Below are 22,931 nucleotides of genomic sequence, written 5' to 3'. Positions count from 1 at the left end.
GAGCGGTAATGACCTGCGAATGAATTACGGGTCATTTTATATTCGTTCTAACCAAATTTTTCTAACAAGTGACAGCCCCTATAGCGCATGTAGATGAAAAATTTACTTGCAAACTCTCAAATTTTAGGAGCACAATGTCTCCATTTATAGTGGCAGTCTAGAGTCTGTCCCACAAATGATGCTATAATAAACCCTGGTGGAGGCTGCTCTTAGGTCTGGTATATTTAGATTTTATTTAATGGTTTGATTATGGGATTTAAACAGATTTTACTTGACTGGATTCGACTCATCTGGTTGCACTGGATTCTTTAAACGTGCCGTGATAAAAAACTCCCGAAGCCGTAAATATTTAAAGAAGTGTTTATGTGGCACATCTAGGGTTGCAAAATTCCGGGAATTTTCAAAGTTGGAAACTTTCAATGGGAATTAATGGGAATATATGGGAATAAACGGGAATAAATGAGAAATTTACTAAATTGATTGGTGAGGGTGAGTAAAATTTTACTCAACATTCATGTTTTTGTGGTTCAGTAAAATAATTGATTGTTCATACAAGAATTAAAACTTGATAAAGTTCTACTCACAAAATAAATCTTTTGAAATGTCATGTTTTTTAATTATATTATTTTGCATGGTTGTCTGCGTATGACAAAACAAAATATTTACATTTATGTTTGGATATGATCCAGTTTGTCTAAATTAATTACCCCCAAATTCTAGTTAATTCCCATAAATTCCCAATAATTCCCATATATTCCCATAATTCCCATGGAAAGTTTCCAATTTGGAATATTTCCAAAATTCCCCAGCTTAACTTCCCATGGAAAGTTTCTGGAAATTTTCCGGAAATTTACTGGAAATTTTCCACCCCTTTGCAACCCTAGGCACATCAAACTTTACCTTTAACTCATCGAATGACATCAGATCCTGGTCCTGAGTGTGACTTCCTGATTGAATCAAAGTGTCATTCTTGAACCTGTAACGGAGACAGTCACACAAACAAACACACACACACAACCAAGCTGTAGTACCTGAGTCTCTGCACTCTGCTCTCTTGTCAATTGTGTTCAAGTCAAAATGACGACCATGGCACTGTGGGAGAGAAAACTGTACTATTACCTAGTGTGTGTGTGTGTGTGTGTGTTTCAAATGATGACTCACGTTGCTCGGCTAGATCATTGACCTCGCAGGCACACTCATCCACCAGAAAGACACAACTGCTCCCCCGAGAACAGGAGCCCACACACTATTAGCCTTGTCACCTTGTGGGCACACACACACACACACACACTCTCTCACTCACACACTCACACACACACTCACACACACACACTACGGCACTGCTAAAGCTGGATATAACACTTGCGAATGTTTAAATCTAGACACATTTCTTTAATCCCGTGTGCTCAGCTCCCACCAAGTGTCTGTGCGACTCTGTTTCTTCCACACTCAGATTGGATTCAGGGGCTTAATGAGTGATTGCATAAGAGGAGGAGAAACACTACATATGAAAGGAAAAGGAAAAGAAGGAGGAGGAGGAGGAGGAGGAAGGAAAAAAAAGAGAGGGAGAGAGAGAGAGAGAGAGAGAGGGAGAATCCCATGCAGGCAGGATTTAGGCTACTCGGTTTGTGTCTGTGCGTATCCACACGTCTGTTTTCCCCGTGTGTGCAGCAGGTCTGCGCGGCGTCGTTCGTTGCATAAGAGCTGCTTTCATTCAACGCAGCTCGATCACGACTCATTCCTCTCGCGTGAGTCATCACCTTTCAGTGGAAGTGGGTTTGCAGTCGGCGCTCTGACGAAACGAGTGCGTTTTGAGAAGGAAGAAAGAATGGAAGAAAGAGAGAAAAGTGGAGTCAGCAGCAGGAGCCCAAAATAAACTCCCCCCCTTGGACTCCCTGACCCCCCCTCCTCCCCTCCTCCTCTCCTCTGGTTTGGAGATAACCAGACCTAATTGACCCTTATTTATTCCCTCACAACCCCACACACACACACACACACACACACACACACACACACACACACACACACACACACACACACACACACACACACACACACACACACACACACACACACTTTGCTGTAGTGTCCTTGAGCAAGACTGTGAATCCCAAATAGCTCGCAGCTATTTGTGCAGTCTGTGAAAGCGAAGAGAGAATCTCTCACTGCCAGGATCAATAATTCATCTGCTGCTAGAAGACGCTGCTGTTGTTGTTGTTGTCGTTGTTCTTCATAGGCTCTGAGAACAGAGGTGGTCTAAACAACTCTTTTTCAACCGTTATCGTCGTGTGACGTCAGTTAACCTGCACACAGCGCTCACGTTGACCAATCAGGCTGCTCCGTGCGTTTTCTATACCGCCGAAGCAGAATCGGGTAGATGTAGATGGAGGATGACGTGGAGCTTTGATTGGGTCCAAACCGTCCCGACCAGAGCCTGTGCACACTGGCTCCTCCTGTATTCACGGGCCCTCTTTAAGTCCGACTTAAACCCAACATTGTTTTAAAAAGCTGGCTGCCATGATTAAAGGGATAGTTCAACATTTTTGGCAAATTGGCCCATTTACATAAGTCAGAGGAATCGCTTGAAGCAGGGTGTTTCTTTCCTTTCCTTTAAAATCCTCCCAGTGGCTGATGGGAAGTCGTCAGAGAGACTCCTGAAGATGCAAAAAAAAACAATCTATACTTAAAGGGATAGTTCAGCATTTTGGCAAATTGCCATAATCCCTATAGTCATAGCAGAAGGTTTGTTACCTTAAATTGTCGGTGCAAGCTATTTTTAGAACGGCAGAGCAGAGCCGCGAGCTGCTCAGAGCTAATGGGATTTCTTGGTTTCCCTCTTCAAACTCATCAAACACACAATCCAACAACTCCAAAACGCTCTCGTGGTGCTCTTTTAATGACCTCATCATGTTGCACCCCTTCTCCTCTCCTGCTGTGGTTTAGTTGCACATGAGTGGAGCGCCACAAACGAGTTGTATAAAATCATCAGAAAATGACAATTAAATCACTAATTGCAATTTATTTGTATGGCAATCAATCATCAGTCATGATTGTGACAGCCCTATCTGCAAGCTCCAGTGTTTCCACCGACTTCATATGGTGGCGTGATTCTGTCACGCATGTGCACAACTTTCAAGTCTAATTAAACGGCGTACACTTGGACCATGCCGCAAAGAAACCACTGAACTAAATAAGGAGGAAATAAATTATTTTTATGTTTTTCAAATGCAGCCAACATTACGCTAAGTCCATTCATAGTAAGTGAGAACATGTTGTAATATAGAAAATGACATTGATGATCTGCTGTTATTTTATCTTACATGTTTCAAATGAGCACAGTCTACATTGGTTGGAAAAAAAACCCTTCTATTGTAAGAAATGTTATAGTTATTGTATAAAAAAGGGGGAAACTTCTGCGTAATTAACTAAAAAAAACCAAACTACCAGCCGTGTCTGTCGATCCAGCCTTGGTATATCCCTTTGTCTGAGCAGCTTCAGGTCAGTCCTGAGGCTGTGGTGTTCGGTTACTAGGGAAACCACCAACTTGTGCACCTCATAGAGAAAAAGAGAGAGAGAGCGAGAGAGAGATGTGGAAGGAGGAGGAGTGAAGGGCCGGATGCCGGTCTCTCTATGTATAGCAGCCGCGTGTCGGTGGCGGTGCTGAGGTTGGAGAGCGGCGGCCGGGAGAAGCCCAGGATCTAAATGTATCAATAATACATGAGGTTGTTCTCCGATATGCTAACATGAATTATTTGACAAGCTGAGCCGATCTGCCTCCCCCCCCCCTCCTCTCTATCTCTACATCTTCTCTCTCTCTATTCTTACACCTCTTCTCAAAATCTGAAGCTCCTCTCAGAGCGCCGTCTTTTTCTTGGAACGTGAATAATCCAGAGCTCAGCGGGTTTCTGATTCCCCCTCTCTCCCTCTCCCTCTCTCTCTCTCTCTCTCTCTGTCTCTCTGCGGCGAGTGTTTCTGCCCCTTTATAGATTTTCTCCTTTTTAACTATATCCACGCGTTTTGTGTGGGTTCTCCCTCTGCCTCCGCCTTTTGTATCTGAGGCGGTGGGAGGAACTCGGGCTCCCGTCAGATGGACTTTTTGATGAGGCCGAGAGCGTATGAAGTTTTCTTTCTCTCTCGCCGTCTCTTTATCTGCGGCCATCTTGTCTAACTTTCTCTGTCTTAACCTGGGTTCGTTTATTTTGATTCCTTTATTTCCTACCACATCATTTCAAACCACATGCGGTGCCTCATACATCTGACAGCAGAGACCATTGATTGATGTGTTGATTGACAGGAAATCAGCAGGAATTAATCACTTAGTTGTTTTTAATTGACTCACTGATCAATCAACTAGAGTGGCAGCTTTATTTTACACACAGCTTCACTTTGTGTTTTTAAATGAACTTTTTTTTTGCTCGTTAAAAGTTCGACCTGATGTCGGTGTCGGGGATCACCGAGGTTCTTTAGTGATAATCCGGAGAGGATCATGGAGGTGTGCAGCGGCAGGTTTAATCGATAAAATATTTCACTGGTGGATTAGAGCCGCGCTGCTAAATGCTAAACTCCCACTGGTTGCTGCTGCTTCTCTTTCTCTGAATTGTAGATTTGAATATTTGATATCTGAAGTCATCACAATGAGCATGGCATTTTATTTACTTCCAAATCCATCAATCAGATCCAGAATCAGCTGTATTGGCCTAATATATAAACACATACAATGATTTTTACTGCGCTTTTACACTGCTACTACTAGTATAAATAGACATACAGTAAGAACAAGGGCAATATAGAAAGACTAAGTGAATACAAGTGGCGTATGGGTCAGATAAAGTGCAAAGGAGCAGAGAAAGTAGTGGAGATGAACTAGATAAATGCTGGCAGGCGATGGACGAACTCGTACATTGTGTGCACCGTGCAATGTCAGAGGTTGTTGTTCCCACATGTTCGATTTAAGTGTTTGTTGGAGAGAAACTTGAGTAGGTTATAAACAGATTAAATAAAAAACAGTTTCCAGTTTGTTGAATTTTTTTTTTTCATGTTGGACATGTTGTCTGGGGTAAAATAATAAAGTCTTGAACTTATTCTGTCTCTACTGGTTCCAAAGTTGAAGTCGCTGACTCACATAGCTGCTCTCCAGCCTTTATTTCTACTTTGACTCAGTCCTCACTCACACACAAAAAAACTCTTAACCCCTAAATCATTGGCTAACTTCTTAGGGGATACAGCCATACTGTCCCCGGCTTTAAGTCCAATCCCCACATGTGACAGTGTGAACAAAGTTTTGTCCCTAGAGCAAAAGCGAACACAGAAGAGAAAGGACAAGAACAAAATCAGATTCTTTATGCCTTTTTAAACAGTCCCAGAGCCTTTGGAAACGTGTCAGTGCAGCTGAATCCAACACACATGCCCGCAAGCATATTTCTGCACACGCACACGCACACACATGCACGCACACACATTCTTAGATGCTCCAACCAGCCAGCGAGGGGTTGGTCCGCTGCCAGATTGGGAATTGGCAAACTGGCAAATCTCAGATCATTTTAAGTCAGCTGGACAGAGACAGCCTTAACGTTAAGATGCTTTTGGGAAGCCCGAGGCCTGAGTTCCCAAAACTGTGGCCGATGGCCAGGACTTATTCCACTGCACTTTTTTTTTTTTTTTTTTAAATACAGCGACACAAGGAGGAAGGAGAACGACCATAGCAGAAAACGTTCAGAGGGGACAAAACGCAAAGTTCACGTCCAGGTGAAGAGTCAGGTTGTGTCGTATCTGTCGCCTCACCAACAGTGGAGACAAGACTTCATATAAGATGAAATATTCAGAAAATGTTGCAGATAAGTAAAAAAGCAGAAACTTCACTCGACTGGAAAAGGCTGCAGAGATATTAACTTGAGGGAATTTAACATTATTTCCAACTTTTAGATTCAAGATTCTTGTATCGAAACCACATAAAACGACACAAAATATGAGATTAACCACTGAACAAGAAAAAAAAAACAACAACCAGAAACTAGAATAAATTCAATTGAACAGCGGCGGCACAGTGGTGGATACTTAAGTCGAATAAAAGATCTCAACCTCTCCCTCACAGCTCAGCAAATACCATCTGCCAGAAAAATAAATCACACGCCGCAGCAACCGGTTACACAAGGTTAACAATCTAAACAATACACCTGGCCCCTTTATACCATGAAGAATTTCACTTTTCTGTCAAGGTGGAGCTCGACGTTCAAGTCTGACACCTGCGTCGAGGCGTTTTGCAGGTGCACGTCCGCTCAAAAGCAGTTGAAGTTTTATTTTTCCGCATTATTCCCACAATATAGTCTACTTGCCAACAATGAGTACCCGGAAATGTTGAGTACCCCAAAGTTTTATGTTAGAAATAGATAGTATGGGTCCCCAGTATTCAGAAACTGCCGGATGCTAACTTACATATATTGGGCAATTAGCAGAATTGACATAATTAGCATAAATTAGCATAATTGCCTATATGGGCAATATTTAAGCAAAATTGACTTGGCTGATCTGGGCAATATTGGAGTGGTTTTAGGGGTTATTGATGATGCTGAATCCATTTCTGACATTTGAATCTGAATCTGAAATTCAAAATGGCTGTCTAAACCGATGACCAGATTTTGAAATCCATCAAAATCGGCCCACTGGCGGTTAAAATCTGGTCACTTCCGGTTTAGACAGCCATTTTGAATTTTGAAAATGTCAGAAATCTATTCAGCATCATCAATAACCCCTAAAACCACACTAATATTGCCCAGATCAGCCAAGTCAATTTTGTTGAAATATTGCCCATATAGGCAATTATGCTAATTTAGGCTAATTATGCCTGTTATGCTAATTGCCCAATATATATAAGTTAGCATCCGGCAGTTTCTGAATACTGGGGACCCATACTATATATTTCTAACATAAAACTTTGGGGTACTCAACATTTCCGGGTTCACAATGGGGCCCTATGGGCTGGCAAGTAGACTAATATACTTCATCTAAGTCCAAGATCTTTGAAGTCCTTCACGTCAAACAGTGATGGTGTGAAAACAAGTTGCGGTAAACGCTGCTGCACCTGTTGGTCGCCATAGTCTGTCGACTTATGTGCTGTTGAGTTGCTGACTCAAATCTTCAGCCCCCCCTCCCCCTCCCCCCTCCCCCACTCATCTCTGTGTAGACAGATGAAGACAGTCAGTGGGAAATATGGATGAGCTACCGGCACCTGCTCAGGGACCGGATTTCTCCCCGAGGTCTGACTGCGCTCCCAATCTGCAGCTCCAGCCAGAAAAATCTTGGCTTGCAAAAGTGAATAAGTAAAGCTCCCCTCATCATTAATATCTTAGCGTCGGGGGTTGCTCTCAAACAAGGTAGGGGGAGAAAAAAAAAACTCAAAAGGAGAGAAAAAGCCTATAGGAGCTGCTCGGTGAAAGAGAGGGGTCGTACGAGGCAACTCCCAGGTGTGAGGCTATACGAACATGTGAGGAGGAAGAAAAGGTGGTGTTGGAAAAACAGCAGACACACTCAAGACGTTTTATTTTTTCAAGTCCTTGGAAAACGGCATCTGAAAATCTTCCAGCACCTGCTTAGCAACTTCAGATTTGTCAAAAAAAAAAAAAAAAAAAAAAACACAGAACAAGTGACTAGTGTTTTAAAAAGTTGGATGAAGGGGGAAAGTTAACGTGAAGAGGGATCAAGTTTCTGTTGTTACACGGTGGCAGGCTGGAAAAAATGTTCAAATATAAACAGAGAAAAAAAAGTTGTGATGACATTTCTCATCGCTCGTACGTTTCAGCTTTTTTTTTTTTTTTTAAAGATCTGATCTCATTAACATTTTCAAGGGGTTATTACATAATCAGTACAATGTTGTGCTGCCAGTCTCCTCCCAAAGGTTAATTAATTTTTCTCAGACGGCTTCCTCTCGCCATTTGTCCTCCCTCTCCGGTTTTGTGTGTGTGTGAGTGTGAGCTGCTCAGAAGGACTCCCATAAATGACTGGACAAAAAAAAAAAAAACAGCAGGAGGGGAAGTTAATTTTTAAACGTTGACGTGATGGAAGTGGTCGAGGTTAAACCACTTGAAGTAGCAGGAGGAGCAGCAGCAGCAGCAGCGGTGAGACGTGTCCCAAGTGAAACTGTATTCAAAAACACAACAATAAGTCAAAGCAGAGTCATAACAAATGGGAATTATGGGGTTCCTACAGTACATGAATCTCATACTAGATAGTTGATTGGAGAATCAGTGTCGATAGATTTTCATGTAAACAATAAGTCATGTCTTGATTGTGACAGTTATATATACAGTATGTTGGCCCTTTTATTGTGCTGTTAACTTTCAAGCATTAAAGAGTGAATTACAAAAAAAACAAATGGGAATTAGCATAGTTCCTCTTTAAAATCTAAGATTAAACAGAATTAGAGTAATTGTGATGGTTAAATGATTTGTCACGTGGAGAATGGAGGCTCTCTGCCTTCCACCTAGCGTCTCTTGGCCAAAAATCAACCTTGCAAGATGAGAGCTTCTGACAAACGCGCCCCGTAACCCGTAATCTCTGGTTTATGACAGATAAGCCTACACAAATATACACATTGTAACATCATATATGATATATAACGTTATCCACCACTCCATTGATTGCTTTCTTGCCGGCTTTGTTGAAAACAAATGCACATGGCCGAGAGGAGGGTTAGCAAAACAGAGGAAAACCGACCGAGCTCGCATAGAGTTCCCCTTTAAATGGTGTTACAAACTCCACACACATATCAGGGAGGAAAAGCCTGATATTGACTGTTTTATATTCATTCACCGTTGCTTATCTGTCTCTATCTGTATCATTTCAGCGCTTCATCCAGTACCTGGCCTCCAGAAATACTCTGTTCAACCTGAACAACTTCCTGGATAAAGGAGCGCTGCAAGGTAAAAGCACAAACACATTCAATCAAGTCATTCACGACTTTTCTTCAATCGCTCTGTGAAGATGATTCACAGCATTTTTGATTTTGTTTTAATTAGATCGGCAGGATTTACCTCTGTGAACAAACAGACAATGGAGAGAGTTTAGCTGATTCAAATGCATCTGACACAGTGCCAATGTACAGTTTAATGTATATAAAGCAAACGGACAGGTTATGTAACAAAGTGGAGGGCTCATTCGTAGCTTGTCTGACTTCACCCGCTACCCTCGCTCCCTCCCAGGTTACGACATGTCAACCTTCATCAGACGATACAGTCGTTACCTGAACGAGAAGGCCATGTCCTACAGGCTGGTGGCCGTGGATTTCACCAAGATGAAGAGGGGGTAAGGAGGAGGTCACACACACACACACACACAGAGAGACGACACGCAAACCGACAATCCCGCTCATCATTTCACACTCATCTTGTTGCACACCAGGGGACTGTGTTTAGCTCTTGTTGCCACGGCGAGAGGCAGAAATGAAGAAGCGGAGGTTTTTGTTGTTATTCCCCCACAAAAGCTTTTATCTAGACGTCAACACACAACATCGATTAGTGTGAGCGTCATGTGAAGGTGTTCCAGGCAACACAGGTTTATTTTGGTTTATCACTTATGCATGAGGGTTGGGGTCTCTGAACTCAGTGTTACGCAAGTTGATTCTTTAATGTCGGCTCGTGGAGGCCATGTGTGGGAGGTAAAAAAAAAAAAAAAACTTGTTTTTTTAAAAGAAAGGTTTTGGGGAAATTCAGTTTCTCTCCAAAAAGTAAGACAGAACTTTCTTATGGTTTTTAAATATCCAATTCAATTCCACTCCATTGCATTCTATTCCATTCAATTCCATTCCATTCCATTCCATTCCGTTCCATTCTATTCCATTCAATTCCATTCTATTCCATTCAATTCCATTCTATTCCATTCAATTCCATTCCATTCCATTCAATTCCATTCCATTCTATTCCATTCCATTCCATTCTATTCAATTCCATTCAATTCCATTCCATTTCATTTCATTTCATTCCATTCCATTCAATTCCATTCCATTCCATTCCATTTCCATTCCAAAAAAGCCATTTCATGCACAAGGCTAACTCCATGTGCTTCACAACATGTAACGATATAGTTACAATAAATTATCAATTGGCAAGTGCAAGTACACAATCACATGTATTGAGCCATCATCTCCACACTTAAACTTGCACATGCACACACAACCACGCACGCTATTGAACAGAACGCTGTTGAAAAAAGATGTGTCTGTAATCTGCTTTTACAAACGGCTACAGGAGGCTGCATCTGGCAAATGATTAGCCTAGCTTACTGTAGCATGAACGGTATGTTTTGGTACAGACTACTTCCTGTCATATTTCATTAACATTTTTTTTTGCACAGATTAAACAAACATAATAAACCAGCTTCCTGTCTTTGTGCTAAGATAAGCTTATATTAAACTTTAACTTTAAACTATTAATTTTATATTAGCCACTGTCTGAAAAATACAAGATAAAAATAGATTATAGACTTTGTGATAGTGGATTCATCATTTCTGGAGGTTGTGTTGCGAAGGTCCTTTTTTTTTTTTTTTTTCAAAGATCCAACAGGTGTGGGCTGACATTGAATCCTTTGTCGTTTCCATCCTGCTGAGCAGAGTCTCATAATTTATAGAGAAATTAAGTTTCAGTCGCCGTTTGTCGCCTGAAGTAGCCGTAAAGACTTTTGCATTACTGAGCACATTTGCTTTTTCTTTTTTTTTAAAATGCAAAACCCTTAATTGTGTTTGTTCTGGCTTCCCATAGTTTCTCATAATTTGTTTGTTACTTTTTTGGGGTATGGCTCAATTTGCATGAAGATTTGCATAAGAATTTCTGTCAACAAGGTGCCCGCTACTGATGTGTGTGTGTGTGTGTGTCTTTGTTTCCTGTGTTGTTAGGATTGACGGCGTGATGCGCACCATGAACACAGAGAAGCTGATCAAGACGCTGCCCATCATTCAGAACCAGCTGGATGCTCTGCTGGATTTCCAGGTACTAAGTGTGTCTTTACGTCTTTGTGTCTGTGTGTGTAAGAGTGTCATTATGCATGCTTGTTGTCAGAGTTGTGGTTGATTCGCTTTCCTATCAAAATGTTAATGGAAACAACAGATTGCAAAGTTTGAGTCTAAGAAGCAGAGGATGGTGACAGATCGGGGTGTTGGGGGTTTTGCTGAAATTGGTGGGTGCAGAGTGGTTTGTGCCCACCAGCTTCAAAGAGCAATGAAAATGGATGGTGAAGTTTCTCATACTGTATGTGTGTGTGTATATGTGTGTACTTGAGTGTCTGCCTGTGTGTGCGTGCATGTTTTTTTCCCCACCACCTAAACTAAATTGACAGTTGTGCGTTGTGTGCTGATGTGTTTGCCTCTTGCCAACGGGGAGAGGTGCCGCTATTTGGAGAAAGATGTTTGGGGATATTTGAAAGAGATGTTTTCATTTTCCTGTGAAAAAAAAAAAGAAAAAAGCTTTTGGAAAGATGTGATAGAGATGTTTCCTTTACCCTCTCTCTTTCTCTCTGTGTTTCTCTACCTCTCTCGACCCCTCTCCTCTCTCCAGGCCAACCCTAATGAGCTGACCAACGGAGTGATCAACTCGGCCTTCATGCTGCTCTTCAAAGACTCCATAAGGCTGTTCGCTGCTTACAATGAAGGGGTCATCAACCTATTGGGTAAAACACACACACACATATGCACGTACACACACATACTTGTTTTGCTATACTTATGAGGACCATGACCCCATAGCATGCTGTGAGGACCCCCCTTTCTGCTGATGCTAGGAAGATGAAAAAAAAACAGAGACGTCCTGATTTGATTTGATTTGATTTTTATTTGTCTCAAACAAGCACATCAAAAGACAAACAATCTATGTAACAAGAAACAAAACAACAATGATACTGTGCAAGTTTGAGAAGGGGCTGAAAGAAGCAAAGCTTATCAAGTTCAGCACCCCCTTACATTGTGATTCATGTCATACATCTGTAGTTCCATACAATTCAGAAGATTAAAAACATATTGCTTTAATATGAAATAAGATCATGATTATAAATAAAAAAAGAGTAAAATTAGCAGTCCAGTTCTTTATAACGTCCTCACAGAAAAGGTTATTTCTCAATACCTGGTCCTCACAAGTATAGCAAAACCAACACACACATACATGTACAGACACACACACACACAGTGCAAACACGGCCTCCACTGAGCCAATTGATGCTCTCTCCCCTAGATGTGTCAGAAATGATGAGGTGTAAGTACAGCTGCAGTTTGTTTTGCACCACACACACACACACACACACACTCACACTTATCTGGCAGATAGAAACCCAACAGAAACACACACACACACACACCAACATATGTGCTCACAGTCTGGTTGTCACGGCAGCAGTGGTAGGTTTTGACAAGCTGTCATGTAACTGCTAATGCTCGTGTTTGTCTGCTCAGTCACGCACTGATTGGTCCTCCCTCCCTCCCTCCCTCCCTCCCTCGCTTCCTTCCTTCCTTCTTTCCTTTCTTCCTTCATTGCTTCCTTCCTGCTTTCCTTCCTTCCTTCCTCCCTCCCTCCCTCCCACCCTCCCTCTGCTTCTGTAGAGAAATACTTTGACATGAAGAAGAACCAGTGTAAAGACGCTCTGGACATCTACAAGAAATTTCTTTACAGGATGACGAAGCTGTCAGAGTTCCTCAAAGTGGCTGAGGTACGTTCACACCCACACGCTCACACAAGTACGCAACGTCCCACACGCGCACACATTCGTTTAAAAAAGAGGAAAAAAAGGGTTTTAAAAAGCTTTTTGGTCAATTTACACGCATTTCCTGCAGGAAATGCTTTCTTTTTCTAGTTATAGTTGTTTTTGGAAGAGCAACTCTTGTTCCAATGAACCCTTTTCCTATATTTTCTTCCTCTCATTCTGATCACATCGCCTTACTCCTGTATTTTCACACACACACACACACACTTGGTACAGTCATAATTTAGCTCCTTCAGCTACTGTACTGTACAGGCGGGACCTGACTTACCCTCACTGCCCCACATTTGCTCAGTAGACACTTACACACACACACACACTGCACACATATATATGGACCAAAATAACCCTAAGATGGAGGATGTGGTTAGGCGCTCCGTTGGCTCCCTCTCCCCCTGCTCCCCACACTCCTCCTCCTCCATAATTAGGTTTTCAGGAGCTCCCTCCACAATTAAGTGTGTGTTTTATGTTTTGTACAGATAGAACATAAATATAATGGTTTACATTTCTTTTTAAAAAGAAGAAAAAATCAGGCACATCAAGTGAATAAACTAATGAGTTTTTCAAATATGTCAACACCTTTTTAAGTTTCACTGAGGAAGACGAACCTACACCATCATCTGGTCCAGTCTCGCTAATGCAAAACATTTGAGTCCAAAATTCAACCTTGAAAACACACGTTACTGTCTCAAACGGCAATATAACAAATATATATATATATATATTTACTGTGGCATCATGCAAAAGTCTGGGTACCCCTGTTCAAAATGTCTGTTAATGTGAACAGTTCAGCAAGTGGAAGATGAAATGATCTGCAAAAGGCGTAAAGTTACAGATGACACATCCCATTTACATTTTAAACAGTATATATAGTATATATTTTTCATTTTTATCTTTTACATCTTCAAAATGACAGAAAAGACAGCAAAGGTCTGGCCCCCTGCATAGTTAGTACCTAGTAGTCCCCCCTTTGGAAACTATCACAGTGTGTAAATAGTAAATATCTTGTCTAATACCTTGGTCAAAGTTATCTGAGAGCTCAAGTCTCCTGGGTTTCCCATTCTTTTGCAGGCTGCTGCTTTGTTTCCCCTTTTACACTCTAAAATTATTGAAAACAAAAATAATACACTGATATTGCTTTAAAAATCACAAAAGAGTGTTTCATGTTTAACTTAATGCCTTTTGGAGATCATTTAATCCTCCACTTGCTAAACTGTTAACACATTTTGACCAGGGGTGCCCAGACTGCACGCCTCTGTACATTATACAGTATATAGGTATTGAATCCATAAAGTACAGCACAACAGCCTGGGAACATGATCTTTAATGAGAACCGCCCACTGTGCTGCCCGCAGGATGCTGACACAATGTCTGACTTCCTCAGACTTGTAATATGTATTGATAGATTAGACTCTTATCTTCACAGGCATTGTCTCATTCTCATTTAAAAATAATCCAGGTACAGAACCCAGTGGGGCGAATAATGGGACCCTAAACTACTAAATAAATCCAACTTTAGATTTAGATAATGAATGGTCTTGGACCTTTTTCTCCACATGTTTGGTTATGAATAAGGAACATATTATCCTCTATAGATACAGATACTGCCGGGTTATCTTTATTATTTACATTTCTAAAAAATAAGATAACTGCTTATCTTTTGTTTTTCTTCTTCTTTTTGCAAACGTCGTAGGCGACCTTTGATACTCGACTGTGTTTTTGATTTTCAGCACATTTAGTCTCAACTATGTGATGTTAATGACAATAACCTCTGATATAAAGCCATGTTTAACAGCCGTTACGGACAATACCAGGACCTTTAAACTGAACTAAATGAAATAAAACTATCATTAATTTATTATTTATCTATAATTTATCTTTTTTTCCCTTATTGTGACAGGAAAAAGTAATTTTCTGTTCGTGCCAACATCGCCCAGTCACACTTTAAAGATTCTCCCTTATGTCCTTAATTAAATCTCTCTTCCTCTACGGTTCAAGTTTAATTATTATAATCAGAAACTTTGACATTAATTCTCCTGGGCTCTCTCTTAGAATAAGGAAAAGAGGTGTTATTTGCCCATTTTGTGGCTGTTTCCATAAACAAAGCTAAAAAAAAAAAAAATCATCCGGGAGAGCAGCATCTTTTAAAGAGGTGGGAGTTCACTGTTATCGACTGTTATTCATATTTTGTGCTGTTAAAAAGCGTTTAACACTTGTTCAGAGAGAAAGCTGAGGTCATGCCGATGATCATGAAGAAGACGAGGACTCGATGTTCTTTTATCTGTGTCTCTGCAAAGTCAACATGTTCCCACAACTGTGACGTGTCTTTGAGTTACAGTATGAGTCAGTGCGGAGACGATCCTGACGTAGCTGTGCTCTTTATATATATATATTTTTATATATATATATATCTTTATATATACATGTGTTTTTTGATGTCGTCACGTCATCGCTCATGAGTCGTCCATGCCTCACGCTCTCTCCCTCATTGGTCAGACACATATTTATCTCTGTGCCAGCCATCATCGTCATTCACTGTCGGGATTGGTCGGCTCCGTCGGCCAATCCCAGATGTGGGAAACTTTTCCTTGTTTATTTCTGTTGTCGTTTATGTTTGACACTGCCACTGCATGAAGTAACGATTCCCCTGTTTGTTTTTTTCTTTTCTTTTCTTTTCTTTTATCATCTTTTTTTTGTTTTGTTTTTATGAACCCTGCCCCTCTCTTTTCTTTTTTTTCCTTCTCCATTTTACCCCACCTTCCTCCCCCTCCCCTCCCTTGTTTTTATATTTTTTTATTTTGTTGATTTGTTTATTTTGGATGACAGCAAGTTGGAATAGATCAGGGTGACATCCCAGATCTCTCACAGGTCAGTGTACATCTCACCTCTCTCCTCCTCCTCCTCCTCTTCTTCTTTCTGTTTCCAGCTCATCTTTTTCTCACGTTTCCCTTCAACAAGTTCTCCTCCTCTGCTTTCACACCTTATATCACCCTTTACATATACCTGTTCTCCTCCTCCACCTCGTCCTTCTCCTCTCTTCGTCTTCCCCCCTTTTCACCAGTTGTTCGCTCATTCTCTCCCCTTCACTCTCCACCCACTCATTTTTTTTTGTTTTTCACTTCAAAGAAGCATCTCATCTAACCTGATCTTATACTCTTTAAATCCAGGCAGCTTTCCTCTGGTTTGATTGATTTTTTGTTTTTTTCCTGCTCCTGTTCTTTCCTGCTTTTCTCCTTTTTACCTCTAAACGCCCCGTTATAGATCCAACAACAGGGCCGATGTGTTTTAAGTCGACCTGGTTAAACGCGGCGCCACCGGCGGGGCCTGGCCCGACGCACGTTTCATCACGTGGATTTTTTATATATTTTTTTTAAAAAAAAGCCTTGAGCAGCTGCGAATAATGAGCTTAGACCTTGAATCTACAAAAAAAAAGATAATTGCAACAACAAAAGACTTGAAAACAAGACGGCAACACTACAAGGGAATAAACGACATCATTTCTGCCTCTAATTGTGATTTCAGAGGAATCGCTTGAAGCAGGGTGTTTTTTTCTTTCCTTTAAAATCCTCCCAGTGGCTGATGGGAAGTCGTCAGAGAGACTCCTGAAATTGCAAAAAACCAATCGATACTTAAAGGGATAGTTCAACATTTTGGCGAATTGGCCCATTGCTATAATCCCTATAGTTTTAGCAGTAGGTTTTTTACCTTTATTTGTCGGTGCAAACTATTTTTCAAACGGAGGAGCAGAGCCGCAAGATGCTCAGAGCTACGCTACGGAGGCTAATGGGATTTCTTGGTTTCCCTCATCAAACTCATCAAATACACAATCCAACAACTCAAACGCTCTGATGGACAAGATGTGACCTGCACATTCACCACGCTATGAGAAAATAACGGAACGTTACGAGACAGAGTTGTTTTAGAGGTAAATTCATGCAAAACCGCTGATGTGCGTTGCCTTCAGGGACAGTTTTTCATCAACAGTCTCTGTATTTACCTCTAAAACAACTCTGTCTGGTAACGTTCTGTTATTATTCTCATAGCGTGGTGAATGTGCAGGTCACAACTTGTCCACCAGAGCGTTTTGGAGTTGTTGGATTCTGTATTTGATGAGTTTGATGAGGGAAACCATGAAATCCCATTAGCCTGCGTAGCGTAGCTCTCAGCAGCTCACGGCTCTGTGCCGCCGTTCTAAAAATAGCTTGCACCGACAAATAAAGGTAATGAACCTACTGCTAAGACTATAGGGATTATGGCAATGGGCCAGTTCGCCAAAACGTTGAACTATCCCTTTAAAATCCCAATGAGCAGGTTCACAGTTCACTAAACAGCAGCTACTGTACAAGCTGATAATCATACTGTAAACTACTGTACACGCACACACATATACACACACAGCTGTCTGGTTTCACGGTGGAGACGTGACCCCGGTCATTAACGGCATGTGTGTGTTCGTGTGTGTGTGTGTGTGTGTGTGTCGACTGTTCACTCGCAGTCGTTTTTTTTTTTTTTAACATTAAAGAGTCGTTTTCTTCTTCTTCTCCTCCTCTGTCGCAGAAAACAAAAGGATCATACATTGTAGGTGGTGGGTTGCGTACTGTTGCTGCTTCCCCACTCCAACCTGCTCTAACACCCCCCCCCCCCCCCTTTGACCTGCCACCTCCTTGCATGAACTTATGGATGTGTGTGTGTGTGTGTGTAGCCATACACACTTACACCTTACACACCCCCAGGCATGCTATGCTCCCTGTTTTCGTTTTGTTGCGATACCTAGTAGTCGGATCAATGCAGTACGTGTGTTTGTGTGTGTGTGTGTGCCGGCCTCAGGTGGCTTGCTTGTAGCACACACACGCACACACACAGGCACGACAAGCAAAAGGGCATGAAACCTCATGAATAGAAAATGAGGCTTCACCCCTCCGCCCCCTCTGTCTTCATCTGCATGAAAGAGAGAAAAACCTCTGGACTCACTCATCTGAATTCCATCCCAGCGCCTCTGTACATGTTGTTGATTCCATATTCGTCATGCACGACAACGCCGTGGCCTCAGACGTCGCATGGTGGAGGCGCTCTGATAGCGACTGACCCCGGCATCAGCATCAGCATCAGCATCAGCATCAGCATCAGCATCAGCATCAGCGTGTAATAATCACTGTTTAGAAAAATATATAGAAAGAAACATGAGAAAGGAAAAAGGGGGCTTCTCTCTCTCTCTCTCTCTCTCTCTCTCTCTCTGTATCTATCTCTTCTTTTCTATGTCTCTCTGCCTTCCAAACTTAGAGCTGGCAACACGTATCTGTAGATGAGAGGTGTGTGTGTTCGTGTGTGTGTGTGTGTGTCAGAGTTAATATTGACCAGGCTCACACAGGCGCTCGCCTTGTCACCTATTCAGACCCACTGACGGTTAAATTGGGGTCTCTCTCTCTCTTCCCTCTGTCTCTCTCCATCTCCTCTCTTTCTTTCTTTCTTTCTTTCTTTCTTTCTTTCTTTCTTTCTTTCTTTCTTTCTTTCTTTCTTTCTTCCCTTCTTTCTCTCTCTCCTCTATATCTTCCCTCTTTCTCTCCCCCTTCTCTCCCCCTTCTCTCTCTCTTTCTTTCTTTCTTTCTTTCTTTCTTTCTTTCTTTCTTTCTTTCTTTCTTTCTTTCTTTCTCTTTCTCCTCTTTCTTTCTTTCTCTTTCTCCTCTATCTCTTCCCTCTTTCTTTCTTTCTCTCTCTCCTCTATCTCTTCCCTCTTTCTTTATCTCTCTCTTCCCTCTTTCTTTCTTTCTCTCTCCTCTATCTCTTCCCTCTTTCGCTCTCTCTTCTCTCTTTCTTTCTTACTTTCTCTTTCTCCTCTATCTCATCCCTATTTCTGTCTTTCTCTTTCTCCTCTATCTCTCCCCTCTTTCTTTCTTTCTTTCTCTCTCTCCTCTATCTCTTCCCTCTTTCTTTCTCTCTCTCTCTCTCTTTTACCTCTTTCATTCTCTCTCTCCTCTATCTCTTCCCTCTTTCTTTCTCTCTCTCTCTCTCTCTTTCTTTCTCTCTCTCTCTCTCTTCCCTCTCTCTCTCTCTCTCTCTCTCTCTCTCTCTCTCTCAAGTTGCTGCTGTTTCTTTAACAACCAGGCAACCGTTTGGCAACAACTCACCGTCTCGCCGGCCACAGAGACTCTGAAGCCAAAAACACTCCCAAATGTGTGTGTGTGTGTGTGTGTGTGCGTGTGTGTGTGTGTGTGTGTGCGCGTGTGTGTGTGTTTTTGTGTGTGCGTCTGCAGAGCTACTGACGGCACACTTTGCATTCTTGCGGACGGAGAGACAGACATGACGTTGTCATATTTTCAGTGGAAGAATTTCCTCCTCTTCCTCCTCCAGCGAGCAGAGCAGAGCTACATCTTCTCCTCCTCCTCCTCCTCTCTCCCTGTGTGTTGTAACGCAGCTGTCTGGCTCTCGCTTTCACCCTCTTGTTTCCCCTCTGTTTTTTTTTTCTTCTTTTTGGAGCATTAATGAGGCTCCTAACGAGCACAGAAGACATTGTGTTGTGCAACGCGAACAATCGGGAGCTCAACTCAACATTTTGCAGCCCGGATTGTTGTTTTCTGTCGTAGCGTAGCAACAATCCCCAAGTAACCTGCGCGCTCGCTCACTCGCTTTCCTTTTTTAATGCTGCTTCTTCTTGTGCAGCCCTCCCAACAAAGCACATTTTAAGATTTGTTATCGAGAAATTAAAGAAAAGATTAAATAATAATAATAATGAAAAATAAAAAGATGAGAGAGTAATCTCAGGTAAACAACGTGTGGAGGAGATTCAGTCGAAGAGGTGCAGAGGTGCATCCTGGGTGCTCATTGTGGAAACATGATGGGACCCTTTGGTCGGGGGTGAGGGTGGAGGTGGGGAGGGGGAGGAGGGGGACACACACTGCAGTATAAGAAAGACAAAGAGGTGAAAAACAGGCGGAAAAGTGGAAAGAATGAAAGAAAACCACAGAAACGATCGCTCCCTCCACTCGTGTGGAGCTGGGAGGAGAAGAAGGAGGAGAAGACGAAGAAGACGAAATGGACGCGGCGACCTCTCCACCTTTTTCCCCCTCGGTCTTTGTTTTTCAAAAACCTCCTCCTTTGTTCTCTCTCTCTCTGTCTGTTTCTCTCTCTCTCTCTCTCTCTCCTTTCCAATCTTCCTGCTAACAGTGTGAGTGTTTGCTGCATGTTGCCATGGCTATTCTTGGAACCTGATGCACTCTGTTACCTTCCTGTGAGACCAACTAACTCTGGGTGCTGCCGTGTGTGTGTGTGTGTGTGTCTGTGTGTGGGTGCATATGAGACACAGAACGAGAGAGTGATTATCCCCTTAAAAAGTTGAGAAGTTTCTTATTTATTTTATCATTATAATGATTGTTTTTATGCCCCCCCCCCCCCTCCATCAGGCCCCCAGCAGCCTCCTGGAGGCTCTAGAGCAGCACCTGGCCTCCCTGGAGGGCAAGAAGACCAAGGAGCTGAACGCAGACACCAGGTTAGACGTCTTAATTGCCTCTCGGTTACATCAGGTTTCCTTGAAACACATGACATCCTGAAAAAGAAAAAGAAAGAAAAAAAAACTTAAGAGAAAACACCCACGCTCAAAGCACAGTAGGTTTCAGAAGCTGTAAAAATTCAATTCAATATACGATATGAGCAGTGGCATCCACACATCTGAGATCATTTTCCCATTAGGAAACGATACAGCAGAGCGTCCTGTGGGATTTTGTTGTATAATATAGGAAAGTATTGATCTTTTATTATAGACATTACAAATTTAAATTGAAGTTTTTGGTGCAAGAATCCTAGAGCACTTTTAACTAAATTGTCACATTTAGTGAAACCAAAAATGATTAAAGTGAGTTGCAGCACCTAGGTTATTGTACAACTATCAGGAAATAGCTGTAATATCCAGTGATGGGAATAACAGCGTTACAGAATAACGGTGTTACAAGTAATCCAAAAAGTTACTGTTTCCACCGTTACAACACCGTTACCGTTACTGACAATAAAATGCACCATTATTGACTCAAGAAGTCCTGTCACAAAATAAAACACCCGTGAAAGTGCAGCTACGTTATATACATGTACATTTTTTTTCAGTCCATCAACTAGTCGGAATAAAGCCGTTTATCTGGGACTAACCAACTCATTCAGTATCCCTCCACACAGGCCTGTGCGGAGGGATACTGAGTGAGTTGGTTAGTTCCAGATAAACGGGAGGTTAGGGTTATATTTAGGGGGGCGAGTCCAAGTAATTTGACATATTTGAGCATTTTATAATAAAAATAATGCATTAGTTACTTTTCCTGGGAATTAGTTACTTTTATAATGTAGTAACTTACTTACTTTTTGGGTAAAGTAGCTACTAATTAGTAATATCAAGTCATGTTGAGCTTCGATCGGGTCCGTAACATCCAGCCCAGCTCTACCTGAGCTCAGTTTAAACTTGGTATTTTTTAGTGGGGGCGTGAATATTTAAACCCTTTACAATTCCCCCTACTCATCTCTTCTCCTCCTCTTCCTCTTCTCCTTCTTCCTCTTCCACAGAGCGTCCACCCTGTCCAGCGCCGTCTCGTCCCTCTCCTCCACCGGCATGTCCTTCAGCCGCATGGACGAGAAGGAGAAGCAGCAGGCCCTGGAGGAGGAGCAGGCCCGGCTCCAGTCTCTCAAGGTAACAGCTTTTAAACCGGGATCGCCTCCCGACTCTGCGTGGGTCGCGCTCGCTGCTCCGCGGGGGGCTAATAGCCTAATCGCCTCCGTCACCTTTTACCCCCCCCTCTCCACCCCGCCTTTCACCCTCTCACTCTCTCTCTCTCACATGCTACCAGCAGCTCACGCCTGCTACTTCCACTACAGATCCTCCATGTGGAAAAGATGATCTGATTAGGTGTTGAAGCACCTTTTTTCCACATAAATCTGCATATTTAATGAGGGGAGCGCTGATTTCCTCCGTAAATTGCCGTCGAAGATGTGGCTGTAGTTAGTTTTCTCGTCTTTTTAACCGTTATTCGTCTCTTTAACACGTGTTTTCCCTTAAACCAGATATCGATCAGGCGTTAATGCCACATGTAAATGGGGCATTTAAAAACAACATTCAGTGTAGCTTGTTTATCCTTGTATTGCATTTTATCTGTGTGCATATTCCTGCAGTGCTGTTGTGTACACACACACACACACACACACACACACTGAACCAAGGTCAGGCTCCTTGTTTGTCAGACCAATAAAAAGCATTCAGATGTTAATTCTAACTTCTGTTTTGTAACACTTCATCTGTGAAGCACCGTCGGCCCTGAATGCATCACTTTAGTTTATTTTCTTGTCATAGAGGCTTTGAAGGCAACGAGACGACAACAACACACAGAAATTCAGATTTTCGGTCCGACTCATCACAAAACACATCTTGAAACAAAAGCAGCTGTAAAACGCCTCTACGACGCCGTTATATAATCAAACCTCCTGGTGGAGAGGAGAAGGTGAGGAAGAGTGTGAAAATGTCAAGCATGAAATGAGAATCATCTTTTTTTTTTTTTTACGAGATGGCACTGAAACAGGAGAAGCGCCAAAAAGTAACTTTTGAGGGTCTGAACGAGCGAGCGTGTGCGAGCGAGAGGGATCTGATCTTCTGAACTGACGTGAATCACATCGCCCCAAAAAAAAATAGAAAGAAAGAAGAAGAAGAAGAAGCTCAAAATGACAAGTGTGACTGCAGTCATTGGCCTAGATTTAAGGCGCCGCTGTGACTGTGCTCGCGCAGAGACAGAGAACAAACTGCAAAGCTGCAGCAGCCACACAACACTTGAGCCCTGAGAAACGGCACAAACAGTTAATATATAAATAAATAAAAGTAAAAATGAAACTGGCTTCAGTGTTGTGGCTGCTCGTCTGTGTGTGTGTGTGTTATATACAATATGTACAGTGGCATTTCCCCATCAGGAAACGATACAGCAGAGTCTCCTGTGGTGTTTTGTTATATAAAATCTTGTTGATTCATGATCAGCAGGTATGTATTGATCTTTTATTATAGAACTGGGGTGTCAAACTCATTTTAGTTCAAGGGCCACAAACAGCACAATTTGAACTCAAGTGGGTCCGACCAGTAAAATAATAGTATGATAACATACTTTTTTAATTATGTGTAATGTTATATTGTTTTGAACTGTCTTTATGTTATTGGGACTATGGACAGAAACTAGCATCCTGCTATA

The 22,931-nt window shown here is 42.0% G+C and overlaps 1 protein-coding gene across 2 annotated transcripts in view; it reads left to right on the top strand.

Annotated features, from left to right (window-relative positions):
• Positions 1–22,931, top strand: part of LOC311002088 (phosphatidylinositol-binding clathrin assembly protein) — an 88,885-nt gene that overhangs the window by 38,220 nt on the left and 27,734 nt on the right. Inside the window, exons 3-11 of one of the 2 annotated variants that reach the window (XM_083993309.1) lie at positions 8,840–8,915; positions 9,195–9,297; positions 10,883–10,976; positions 11,541–11,652; positions 12,575–12,681; positions 15,559–15,600; positions 17,290–17,310; positions 20,130–20,215; positions 21,271–21,394. In XM_083993309.1, the coding sequence (XP_083849435.1) occupies positions 8,840–8,915; positions 9,195–9,297; positions 10,883–10,976; positions 11,541–11,652; positions 12,575–12,681; positions 15,559–15,600; positions 17,290–17,310; positions 20,130–20,215; positions 21,271–21,394 (765 nt within the window). The remainder of the gene's footprint in view (positions 1–8,839; positions 8,916–9,194; positions 9,298–10,882; positions 10,977–11,540; positions 11,653–12,574; positions 12,682–15,558; positions 15,601–17,289; positions 17,311–20,129; positions 20,216–21,270; positions 21,395–22,931) is intronic. The other variant, XM_083993310.1, reaches the window with a different exon arrangement.

This window comes from Trachurus trachurus, assembly GCF_905171665.1.
Source record: "Trachurus trachurus genome assembly, chromosome: 18".
Taxonomy (NCBI): Eukaryota; Metazoa; Chordata; class Actinopteri; order Carangiformes; family Carangidae; genus Trachurus; species Trachurus trachurus.
The sequence above is the reverse complement of the archived record's forward strand: the minus strand, read 5'-3'. Positions and strand labels throughout refer to the sequence as shown.